General features: G+C 39.1%; 1 protein-coding gene across 1 annotated transcript in view; it reads left to right on the plus strand.

The window, feature by feature from the left end:
• LOC122790910 (carboxyl-terminal PDZ ligand of neuronal nitric oxide synthase protein-like) overlaps positions 1 to 13,551 on the plus strand; it is a gene marked incomplete in the record, with an annotated part of 1,500,930 nt that overhangs the window by 1,239,713 nt on the left and 247,666 nt on the right. The window contains 1 exon segment of the mRNA XM_044058594.1: positions 5,797 to 5,938. Coding sequence (XP_043914529.1) covers positions 5,797 to 5,938 — 142 coding nt within the window.

Genomic DNA, 13,551 nt, shown 5'->3' on the forward strand with positions numbered 1-13,551 from the left:
CCTAATAATGGGTGATTTCAACTACCTCACCATTAACTGGGAAAACTACTCATGTACCAACTCTTTTGCTCAACGTTTTCTGGAATTCATAAATTCTAACCCCTTGGATCAACTTATCCACACCCCCCACCAGGGGCAGCAATATCCTATACCTGGTCATTACTAACATGGGCAACTGGTGTTCCACACCAGAGGTCAATTCCTCATTGGTCAGATCCGACCACAAGGTAATCAGCCTAGACATCCACATCCTGCCCCCACCCCCACCCACATTAGGGAAACCACCGTAAAAAATTTCGCCAAAGCCAACTTCACGCTTCTTAAGACAGAAGTGGCAAACTTCACAACACCCAATGCAGACAGACAATAGAGTTATGACTGCTGAATCCTACACAAATGCACTTTATAAGCACTTACACGAGTGCATGGATCGTGCTATCCTTAACAGAGCCAAGATGCAATCCTCCAAAAAAAGGAAGCCAATCCGGTGGTCCCCTGCAATAAACTCTGCAACAGAAGAAAGAAACTTGCAAAAAAAAAAAGAGTAAAATCCCATGACTGGAAGAACTCCCTGGTCAGCCTCAGTAAGAAGCTGAGATCCCTCATAAAATCCTCAAAAGCAAGTTATGAAAACAAAATAGTCACAGATTCTAAAGACAACCACAAAGCATTCTATAGCTATGTCAAGAATCTCAATGACAACACTCAGATCTGCTCTGAGTTACAGTACAATGGCACTAAAAATACAAAACCAACTGATATTGCCAACATCCTGGAAGATAGGTTCAGTGCTAACTTTCCACCCCCTAAAGGGCCCATCTCTTTACCGGAAGAATGCAAAGTTCCTGTAATCATGGCTGCACAGTTAAAAAAACATACTCTCTAACCTCAAGAACACAGCATCCTTGGGACCTGACAACATCCCAGGCTGCATTCAACATGAACTACAGAATGAACTGGTACCCACCTAAGCACCATGTTCAGTCATAGCCTCACCTCAGGCTTTGTGCCCACTGAATGGTGCACAGCGACAGTTATCCCATTCCACAAAGGGGGGAGCCACCACGGACCCTGGAAACAACCTCCCCATTAGCCTAACGAGCCTGGTCTGCAAGACCATGGAAGTATCATCATGGAACTTATAAACAAAGACATTGGTAATCTCCAAACTCTAGACCCCACCCAGTTCGGGTTTGTAAAAGGCAGATCATGTCTCCTAAACCTGATTGACTTCTTTAAAGCAGTCACCAAAGCCGTAGATGAGGGTAAGGTGGTTCACATAGCCTATCTAGATCTCACCAAGGCTTTTGACACCATCCCCTACTCTGGAATTCTAGATAAACTCACTAAACTAGGTATAAATCACAAGATGGGTTGCCAACTGGCTCACTGACAAAACCCACACTGTGACAGTAGCAGACTCCAAATTTGACTTCAGACAAGTGGAGTGTATCACAGGGTTCAGTCCTGCGTCCCCTCCTGTTTGGCATCTACTTTTCTATAGCACAGGCTAACACAGAAGGTCTTTGGCTAATGAAGTTCGCAGATGACTGCAAACTAAGAGCCATAATTGAAACTCCTAACGATGTGGACATCCAACAAAAGGGCCTCACTAAAACAGATGCCTGGTGTCAAAGCCATGGCCTCAAGCTCAATGCCAAAAAGTGCATTGTCATCCCCTTTGGTAAAAATTCTGTACCCATGAGCTACCACATAGGTGGTAGTCTACTTAACACTGAAAGTGTGATAAGAGACCTTGGGACACAGGTGGACAGTAATCTCTCCTTTTGATAATCACATCGCCACAGTAGTAGGGAAATCCTTCTACGTGGCACACCTCATCACAAAACGTTTCTCATTCAGGAAAAAAGAGGTAATTATTCCCATCTACTCATCACTCATTAGACCCATTATAGAGTACAATGCCCCCTTTGGTATGTACCTCACAATACATCTACAACAACTGGAAAGGCTGCAGAAATGCCTCACAAGGAAGATTACTGGCCTCAAATAGATGCCCTATGCAGACTGTCTCAAAAAACTCAAGCTTTACTCCGTCGCATATCGCCTACTCAGAGGTGATCTCTGCCTAATATACAAAGCTATGTCAAACTCAGAGCTGTTGGACATGCCCCACTTAAAGAAATCCCAATCCCTCAGAGCTACACGTCTAGGGACCTAAACTTTGTCACCACAATAAACAGAACATGCTGGAGGGATAGATTCCTGTCCCAGAGGCTTCCCATACTCTGGAACAAACTACCTACCTATCTATATCAAACAAAGCTCCTCATTAGCACTCTTCAAGAAAAATCTTGATAACTGGATGGGAAATAGGAAATTCACCCCGGGGATCACCTCTGTGGCTCTGCTCGACAGGGACACAGGAAAATAATTTTCTTGGGTGGCAAAAGCCAGGGTACCTTTTTGGCTAGGCTTGTATAGGCCCTAGGGCCAATAGCCTAGTACCTACCTATGAACCTATGCTGCCTGCAATAATCCCGATTCCCATTCTTCACTCTCTAAAAAGGCAGATACACTTTTTAGAGTTTCCTAGACAAATTATTTCTTTCTCTCCTTCATTCTTATTCAGCAGGCATTTCTGCTTCAGTGTCAGCTGGCAATAGGCTTCTAGTGAATCCTAACCCCTCTTCATGGGATAAATAGTGTTGGACAGTTTTGACTAGAGAAGTTTCCCTTTGGCTACTTTGGCTTTTAGAATTCTCAATTACCTGAACCATATGATGAAGTTTGTTACATTGTGCTGAAACTTAAAGATAAAGCCTTTGTAGATCCCATTATTTTTAATATTAATCAGGTCTTTAACCATGCCCTAGAGAGCGTCTGTGATTGTGCTGATACTGAGTTTAGGGCTAACTGCTACTGTCTTAAGGAGAGATGCCTGGGTACATAACCAAAGGTTCACCGACTTAAGTTTGAGTCTGAACTCTGCTTTACATAAAAAAGTTGTTTTGTCCTTGTGCTACTCAGGTACTCAAACAGTATGATAAAAGAGGGTATTTAGTTCATGGAGTTAAACTTTTTGGGGTTTCCTCTACTTCCATTGGCAAACTATCTACTTCTGGCAAATGGGCACAAAGAAGACATGGCAGGAGGGGATCAACATTAATAAAACACAGAGTTCTTTTCAGGAATGACTGTACCTGAATTAAAGGCTTTTTCACTCTTAAAACTAACATTGCGGCAGAGGCAACCACATTCCTTTTCTATTCTGTTTCTCTCTTTCTCTATTACATCTGTTGCATGTTTTCAATGAGATGCAATATGAGAGAGTATGAAAACCATTGTCATAGACTTGTTGAGTTTGCTGAAAGGTTACTAATGTATTGATGTAGCTTAAGATCATTTCAATAGCTGTCTTAGCAGGAAATGTAAATGAATGTGGTTTGATACATGGATTACCATTCTGTAATGTTACTTGCCTTTGCCTTCCATGCATAAAGCATCCTTCTCACAAAGTTCATGTATGTTTTGTGTGGTTATGCATACTCACTACCAGTAAAGCTACTGTAAAGTTGTGAGATATGTGCATTTATATGTTTTAGATACTTGTCACAGATTCCTGTACCATTTCAGCTGACTGCTGCCTGACATTTACATATTAACAGACTGTAAATTTAGTGTATTTTTGTGTACCAGTTACTTTCCTCGAGAGAGAGCCATAAATTCTTGTTTTCTAAGATGTAGTTGCAGCCTTAACCTAGGTATCTTCAGTAATTTTGCCTCGAATCTGATGTCGCTAAAGCTGATAGAACGCGTCCTAATCTGAGAATAATTAAGTTCCATATAGAATAATCTCTTGCGAGTGTCTATCCTAAACTTGACCTAGGTTCCCCTGAATTTTCATCACAGTTTCATCCTTTCTATCATTCTTCCTGAATATTTCTGTTTTGCTGATTTAGTTTTCTCCTCAGTGTCAAGTCCAGTTCACCATTTTTTGGCAGTTGGATTGTTCCATTCCTCCATTTACAGAATGTCTTACCTGTTCGCAGTCTAGACTCCTACGCTTGTGACAAGAAAATGTCTGTAATCCTTTGTTTTGTACATTATTGTTAGTGCACATAACCATTTTGTTTTTAAGTGAGTATGTCTTTCCAGGGTGAGGGGTGGGGCAATCCAAGGCACTATTAAACCAAGGAAAGTTCAACCCCAGCTTTTGGTTCGACTGGTATTTATGCTTAATGTGATCTTGCCTCACTTTTGTCCATTTTTCTTATTTTCTATTTGTGACTTTAAAGTTGCATGCTTTTCTGATAATAATTTAATGCATCAGTGTAACCATTATTTCTGTAGATACTTTAGTAGGTCAAAATTGTTTTTCGTTGTCATATCCTAATGAGCACCTTTAAACGTACACTGGACTTTACTCAGCTGAAACTGTAAGCACATTTTTTCTCTAATTATTTTTCCACTACTTGTCTCCTACACCTCCCACAAATTGTCTAGAAATAGGGTAAAATGTGAAGCTACTAGCTGCATCAGTGTTTTCTGCAAAATGTACTCAGTTGTAAAATACTAATTAAGCTGGTGACATTTGTAAGCAGAATGGCCCATTATAACTTATGCTATGGACTTCTGGTTTTGCTGGGATTTTCTCCACTCCCACCCCATTTTTGCCCCTGCTGTCTGTTAGTCATCATCCCCCTCCCAGCCAATCAGCCCATTCATTCCCTATCATCAGAGTGAAGGTCGATCATTAAAGGCTCTCAGGGATTTCAAACTCACAGCTCTTGAGTCTCAAGCACCCCTTAAACCATTATGATTCTCAAGACAGAAGGTACCACACTACATTCCTAGCCACACAAACTACCTTTCCTTTTGTTTTGGAGATTTTTGCCCTCCTAACTGTGGTAGCCCTCGCACAGCCCTCGTGATTTTTTTGAGTTTGAGACTCCAGATAAAGTGTGGTTCAATTTTTTTGTTTCTGTTTTTTGCCCTTATCTTCCTCCCACATCCATTGAAACACTGGAGAAGGGGCCATGTAAGGTTGACCATGGTCGATATCTCTTCACTTGTTCAAGGTAAGTTCCCCAAAGCATCCCTTCCCCTGTCTCTGAAGTACTTAGAGGTTGCAGTGGTCTCTGACAGGAAATCAGCTGTCTTTTTTGTACCCCCCCCCCCCACATGTATACTACTCTGCGTCCATGCCTAACTTCTCCAAGGCCAGGGATGCTAATGAAAACCAGTTACCTGGGCCACATTAAGAGCTCTATCCTGTTGCACCATGGAACCAGGCTGGTTTAGCAGGGATTTGCTGATGAAAGAATGTCAGTAACTTTTCTAAGTAAGAAATATATCAGCTAGATTACTTCTGTATAACGAAGAACATCAGCAATGTAGTAATACAAAAATGCAGTGTAGTTTCCTGACTGAGAAAATATGGTCTTGCAGATGTTGTGCACCCCCTGTTTTGAAGTAAGTATGCCAAGAATCATTCTAAGAATAAACCAAATCTTTTAGAAAAAAAAAATGCTGAGCTATCACAGATGCTGTTATGGCTTTCCATTGGGTAGGATAGACTCTCAAGTCTTTAAATGACAGATTGTGCACCATCTGTTAGTTTGGTGGAAGTGCTGAACATTTAATTGTCAGTGGCCTTTTTAATTTTAGAGCCTGCAGTGCAATAAAATTAACAGTTAAACCATTGCTTGACCCTTTCTGACAAGTACATAAATCCCCCTTTAAATACCAGGTTATAGGGTTCACTGGCCTGTTTTTCCTTTCCTGTGCTTCAGATTTGAACTCATAACCTAATTTTAATGTTCTTCTTTTCAGAGCCAAGCCATGAGGATAGTGCGCACAGTGGGACAGGCGTTTGAGGTGTGTCACAAGCTGAGCCTGCAGCATGCTCAGCAGAACGCTGACGGACAAGCAGATGGAGCGAGTGACAAGTCGATTGAAGAACAGCTGCCTGAAGGTAACTTTAAAGTTTTCTGTATGTAAAGCCCAGTCTTTAAGGATCTGTAGGAATTGTTTCTACGAATTAATTTAAAACAGTATGGTGAGGGAGTACATGTAATCTGGTTCAATCAAACCTCAGGCATTATCAGCAGGAATGCTATCTGCGTTTTATGCCTTTTTACGTGCTAAGGTTGTAAATGGAAATGCATTTGTGAAGAACAAGTAAATGTTCTGTCTTTCTGGGAAGAAGTTAGAATTTAGGACCTGTCAATGTGTTAAGTGGACAAATTTAATATTAATGCTGTATATGAAAAAATATCTATCTATCTTTGCTTCTCATCATACCCAAGTTTTGTAGTCAGTGTGTGCCGCCATTTCTTTTTCTTTCTCAGTTTGTTGTACATGAGCATGCATGCGTATATATGTATGTATGTATACACGCACACACACACACACACACACACTCTCTATTTCTTTCCTTCCTGCCTGTCAGAAATGAAGAAAGCAAGGGTCATGCTTTATGGAATTAAAGTACAGAAAAGGTAGATTTGTTATTTAATGAATGGAACTTTGGAATGCTGGAAAATAGTCATTTTAGCACCTGAAGAACTTACACATGCACAAACAGATGTAAATGTATATTTATTTATTTATTGACGTTTGATTAGTGTTGAAGTTCGATTGGGTAGAAGCTCATTCTGCGATCCTGGAGTTAGTATATATATTAAGGGGGGGGGGGTGAATCCCCCCACATATGTTGGTTATATATTCTCTTCTGGAAACACTTATTAATTGCACTTGTAAGTATCAATGTGTATAGTTTAAAATGTTTATAATAAATGGGGCTACGCATTCCACACCCCCCTTAATAAATATATATATATATATATATATATATATATATATATATATATATATATATATATATATATATATATATATATACTAACTCCAGGATCGCACTACAGCGGTGAAAAGGCCATATATAACTTTCACCGAAATGAATTTCAGTCAGATGAGTTTTCAGTGAAGTGGGCTTTCAGTGAAGTGATCCCACTGATTTTATTTTCAGTGAAGTGTATTTTCAGTCAAATGAAGTAGAGCTATATATATATATATATATATATATATATATATATATATATATATATATATATATATATATATATATATATATATACACACACATACATACGCACGCGCACACACATGTACATATATATGTACAAATATGTATACACATACATGCATACAGATATTGATGCATACAGATATTGACAGTGCAGAATCCTGACAGTGGAAACTGTTCACCGTTTAGGATGTAGATGGCAAAAAATGTAGACAGAGGTATGTGGGATGGTGTAAGGGATAGGAGTCGGTTTGCACAAGTAGTGATGGGTTAGCAATAGAGTAAGGGTAGATAAGGGGGTATCATTTGTGTTGTCCATTTTTTTTGGTGCATGTTTCTGTGAGCTGTCTTGTGTAGTGGTAGTCTTATGGATAGGGAAATTCTAAGGTAAGGTTTTAGGGTCAGCACTCATTTGTAAGGTAGTGCAGCCCCACCCCCCAATTTGCGTTACTGCTATTTGATAGATATTTTTTTGTGTCAAATGTAATGTGTTTTATACTGCACACACCATGTCTCACCAGTGTGTAAAAGTATTAGATTCTGATGATGAGATTTATACTATATAAACTATTTTAATGAAGTTCTGCTTGAAGCATTGGCTAAAATGTTTGGTATTTTTGAATTTAGTATAGTCCAGATTTGTTTCTTTTTAAAGGTTAGATAAGGTTGACAACCTTACCCCCAGGGACATGATATCAGGGGCCAATGCAGTAGTTTAGCTAGGGTGGGACTAGAGGGGCATCTACCCCAGGATCAAAGTGTTGGGGCATTGTCAGCTGATTGTGATCTCTCTTTAATGCTGGTATTGTATTTACGGTCAAACCTGAAAGCTGTAGCACTCCATATGTGGTCTAAACTGTTGCAACAGCTTGCTGCAATTCAAAAGTAAAAAAAAAAAAAAAAACTGTCCTTTTTTTTTTTTTTTTTAATTAAAAGAATAAATTATTATATTTGTTTAAGTTGTTAAAGGAGGGTCAGGGCAGGACACAGAAAAGGGACCTCAGTGGCTGCATCAGGATGGAAGGGTGGGGCAAGCACATCTGGACCTAGCTGGTGTTCTAGTAGAAAAAATGTCTGTTTTGTTTTTCTTTGCTCTTCAATGGAAGACATGAGGGTATGGGGGATCAGACTGTAGTGATTGGCTTAGTACAGTAAAGTGTTTTTTTCACTTCTGGGCCAATAATCCTAATCATTGGATGAGATACGAGATATTGAAGTTGATGAGTAACAACTTGCACTTTTTGCCTGGCAACGGGGATAAACTATTTCATAGTACATTAGAGCATTCTATGTTATTGAGTTGGTGTGCCCCTGAGCAAGAGATACCCTGTAAAGCCACTAGGAATAGAAATGCAGCCTTATAAAAATATTAGCTTTGTTGCTCCAGTGTTAACTTTCATCTCCTGTAATCATTTTATGATAGCACGAAAATTAATCTTGGTAAACAAAACATTATGTATCTTTTCAGAAAATGTCTTTGTGATGTCCCCACACTGGGCCAGTAATCAAGGAGCCTGAATCTTCACCACTGACACTGGAGATGGACATGCACTTAGAATGCAAATGGATATACTCCGTATTTACAGATGCAGACCTCTCAGCATCAAGCACAGTTCCTTTAAGAGCACACAGAGCACACACTCAGCCTGGGATCTGGGTGTCTCTGTCTTCATCTCCTCAGGTCCCAATAAGGCTCCCCAATGGCACCGTGAAACCAGTGCTTCATGTTCCAGCCCCACGTAGCTGGCGCACACACTCTCTTTGAGATTTAATTTTCACACGCGCACATCTGGGAAAGGCTGGCACAGCTTACCCCACTGTACCAACTTCACTCAGACTATACGGTAGATTTACTGCCATCAGTCAGTTACTATAAAGCTCTTCAAAGGGTATCCAATTATGCTGAGTGACATTAATATTAATACAAAGTTGACCAAAACAGCAAGGCTTTCAGGTGTGGCCAGAGTTATCACCAAATAAATATGTGCAAATACTCTCAACGCTTAATTTTCTAAAAAGGACCAGCTGCAATGAAAACTTAAATACATTTAATAATAATAAATAAAAGAACAAGAACATACTAAATATATGTTTACAGTAAACCACAGAGTAATTGCAGGAAATAATAAGAGTAAGACTGATGGACAGACTTGTACAAATAAAGAAAAACAATCTCTAAACTAAGCTTCACTTCATTCATGACTGAATCTAGGAGAATTACTATTCCCTAATAACTTACTTGATAGAGCAAGGCACAATGAAATATATGAGCAGTCTTTCTAGTCAGGTTCCCCAAAACAGAATACTCAACACTTGGAGATTACTCCCTGGAAAATATAATTCCCAAAATGGCTTGCAGAATAACTCATCTGGTCAACTGAGTCTAGGTTCTCACAGTATCCACCCTTGAAGTTGAAACAGGAATTTGGCATAGACTGCTACAATACACATACAAATGTTTATGATAGTGCCTGGGCTTCCCCTCTTTTTACTGAACTAATGAACAAAGGCTTCTTTCAGACTGACTGTTTCCAGTCCTATTCAGCACTGTGTGGTGCTGTTTTAATGGTTTAACAGCTCATTTACATTTCCTTTATTTTTCTTAAAGTAAGCTAACTGGATAACCTCTGCTGTCCCAGTTTCCTCTATTAAAACATATACATTCAGTTCAGTTACAATAGTAAATGTACATTTCTTTTAATTCCAACAGAGTGCACTGTTGATACATTTTAACACAAGAAAACCTCACAAATATATTTTCAGCACAAGCAACTGTACAAATCAGGTCAATATACAAATGACATATAATTATTTACAAAATTCCAGCTAGCTGTGTTTGCACAAGTCATACATCCACTGCCCTACTTCTGGCATGGCTGGTAGTACATCCTATCATCACAGTCTTTAACATTATTATCTGTCTGATTTAGTTTCAAGAAGCTCTTGATTCCCATTAGATTTCCATTATGATGGGGCAGGGCGGTCACTTAGTTATGAGAGTTTATAATAATGTGGCAGTTTATAGCAGAGGGTTAAAGCTACAAGCTACTAACAAGCATCTTCCTTGGGGTCTCACTGGCCTTGGGTTTGATTAGTTTAGTTTTCAGTTGCTTATTGCACATCTTTGAGCAGTCACTTAAATGGACAGTGCTCCCAGATTATCCCCAAAAAGAGGAACTAGCGTATAGTGAAGTTACCTTATTAATAGAAAAAGTAAAAAAAAAAGAGACACTTTTCCCATATGTTTGTTACTCTTTTGAAAGTGTAACAGTGGTAGGTTGAAACTGCTTTCTTTTTACATTCAGCACTAAGGGTTGATGCTTTTTGGAATCATCTTGTCCTTATGGCCCAGATAATGACTGAGAAAGGTCCATGATCAATTCATCTCCTTGGTGAGAGAGAGAGGGAATTGTATTTATGAACTTGCTCTAAATTGCATCTGGAATAATAATTTATGGCAACTTTGAACTACCTACACTACACTCAAAACTCTTGGATCATAAAGATAGAGAAACCACATAGCTATAGGGTTGTTAAATATAAATATTTTGCGTTGTCTGTCTGGCTGTATTAAAGTTGGTCTTTGTCCATTCGTAGTATCCTCACAGGCTTTCCTAATTGACAACTAATTTAATATTTTCCCATGTTCATAGGTTCATAGATTAGTGCTAGGCTAACTGCCCTTTTGGGCCATTTTAAGCATGGCCAATTACTCCATGTGAAAATCAAACCTTGCATCTTATGTCTAAGGTAAACACCATAATCTGCCATCCCACCCCCACCCCACCAAACAGTGGACAGAGCTGTAAGTTCATTTTCTCTTTGTAAAGGTGCATGCTCACTCTGTTCTGATTTTGGTTTATTTAGTACCAATGACACTTTCAGTCTGGGGACAAAACATTTACTTGTCATTAAAGCGTACTTTATTTAATGTTACCATTAATACTTGCTGAGTGGTACTGATGCTACAATGTTTCTTTTAAACACTGTATTTCTTGAAGGAATATGGTAAGTTTATCGTTTACCATGTCAGAGATATCCAAATGCTGTAATTACATATGCCACTGAATCCACATTGCTAATGTGGCTTTAGCAAACAAGCCCTTCATTGCCACTACTTTGTTTTCTGGTACAAGCTAATATTTTTGTAAAATACAAAATCCAGAGCTGCACATTATTTGAATGTTAGTGACATCATCATGGTTGTATAAAGACTGAAATAACAAGCCACTGTACAGACAATTCTGGAAATGAAAAGAACCATCCCATTCAGTCGTTCTTTGTACGGACTCACAAAGTATGTTTTTGTGTGTTAATAATGAAGTATCACAGTAATGATATTTAAAATATAAAAGCAAAAAATGACTTGATGCATTTGAAATGACAGTTTATTAAAACAATGCATTCTTAAGATTCTAAAGTGGTCATTCTACAGATTTTTTTTTAAAGTAAAATGAAAATAAAATCGTACACATAGATATAAAAAAATCTTATTCTATAGTAAACAATTCAATGGTTAAATTATTACTGTCACAGTCTCATTAAAACCAGTTGCATGATGTGTTTGCGACCAAACATTTAATCAGAACTTTAAAAAGCAATAGTAACTGAAACTGTATTTTGCCAAATTGACCCTGTTCCTATAAATAGAATGTCTGAAGGTAGTAGTTAAAGGAGGAAAGTCCTTGCCCCAGAGCCTTGAAGAGGGGGTAACATTCTGCCTCCTATACTCCTGCTAATTACATATTACAAAACAGAGACTGTACAGTGCTGTGGAGAATGAAATTTAGATGTTCTTCATGTTTCACTGTTGCAGTCATTACATTTGGGTAATTTGCTGGCAGGTTGCTCAGTTGGCCTGATTAACAAAGGCGTGGTGCCTGAAGCAGAAGCAGTTCGCAAGTGCCGGTTGGCCGACTCCTGAAATTTTCATTTTCGAGTTTCAGATCCAAAGTCTTCAACTAAAAAGCTAAGTACTCTGTTGGGGAAACTTTTTCTTGCTCCTTACCTATGTCAGTAAAAGTTAATAATTGCATTACTTGTTGGAAGCAAATACCTCATAAGGATTTTCATTTGTACTGTATTCCTTGCCTACACCCTAACCACAACATACCCTGCTGTCTGTTTTGTGCTTTATTTAATCAACGCACGTCGGTACATTTTTGTTTTTACATATTTTGGCTCGCGCTTTAATTATCCAGAAATGTCATCGGTTAGCAATCCGACTACCGGAATACTTAAAAAACTCAAAGAAAAAGACAGAGACAGAGTTGAGGTTCAAAACTGCCGATGACACTTCTCCTAAGCCAGTCGCCAGTTCGCCCGTACTCAATGAGATGCTTTTGCAGGCCCTGATACCAGCTACTTCAGATTCGCAGGCCTATACTGAGACCCATTCGGAGTCCGGAATGCCACAAGATGCTTCAATTATGGAACCCATGGATGTCTCTACCTCGGATGGGTCCGGAGCCGCTATGCAGGCTTCTGAGGGTGTTTTCAGGCCTACAGATCTGTATATTAGACTGACGCCATCTTCAAAACTAAGGCCAAAATCTCGACCTATGCCTAAAAAAACGATGCCTGGGCCACATGTGCAGGCCCAAATGCCTAAAAAACAAATTGTCAAAATGACTGAAGATTTAATTACTCTGATCAGGGGTAGCCAACCCCCCTTCTAAGAGGCCTAGGCAAGACATTGATTATGAATCTTCTGAACAGGATTCTATTTCTTCTGACTCTTCTAATGAACAGGAATTGTCTATAGCTACTTATGAGGACTCTGATGCAGAAGATTCCATTCCTTCTGCTTCTCTCCCCTGAGGATTTTTCTTTTGGGGAAACTTTACATACCTTAAGGGAACATTTCCACTGGGAAAGTCAGGATTTCTCTGAATCTAAAAAGAGACTTATGGATTTTCTTCTTCTTCCTCAGCATAGGCCTTTGGCTATACCTCCTGTTCTAGACATTGTTGTTGATGTTTTTTTTCAGAATCTAGTATGGCTCCTGATTCTCTGACTTCGACTCCTTGTAAGCCAGACAGATACTATAGGGTTCCTGACTCCCACAAATTCCTTTTCAAAAATCCTGTTGCAGATCCTGAAACCATTTCTCAGGGTCCCCAAGGGCATTAAGGCTTCTACTGCTAAAAATTCTACCCCTTCTGATAGAGATTCCAGGGCGCTGGATAGATGGGGTAAGCAGATTTACACTTCTGCAACCTTGGCAATCAGGGCTTTAAACTGTAAATTGCATATGCTAAAATATCAACAGCATATCATGGGGCTGATTAAACAGAAAATTATGTTAATTTCTGACTGCGTGGAAAACCAAGATTTACAGGATTTATTGCATTCAGCTGAACAAGTTGGAAAACGTACTTTGCAATGTGGTTTTGATTCTTTGGAGGCCTCTTGCAGGGCTGCTGTAATTGGGTCTGTGCTAAGAAGGCATGCTTGGCTCAAAAAGCAAAATCTGCCTGATCATGTTAAAGCAAAATTGT

Source organism: Protopterus annectens, chromosome 16.part0, assembly GCF_019279795.1.
Source record: "Protopterus annectens isolate FY-2018-M chromosome 16.part0, PAN1.0, whole genome shotgun sequence".
Lineage (NCBI taxonomy): Eukaryota > Metazoa > Chordata > Ceratodontiformes > Protopteridae > Protopterus > Protopterus annectens.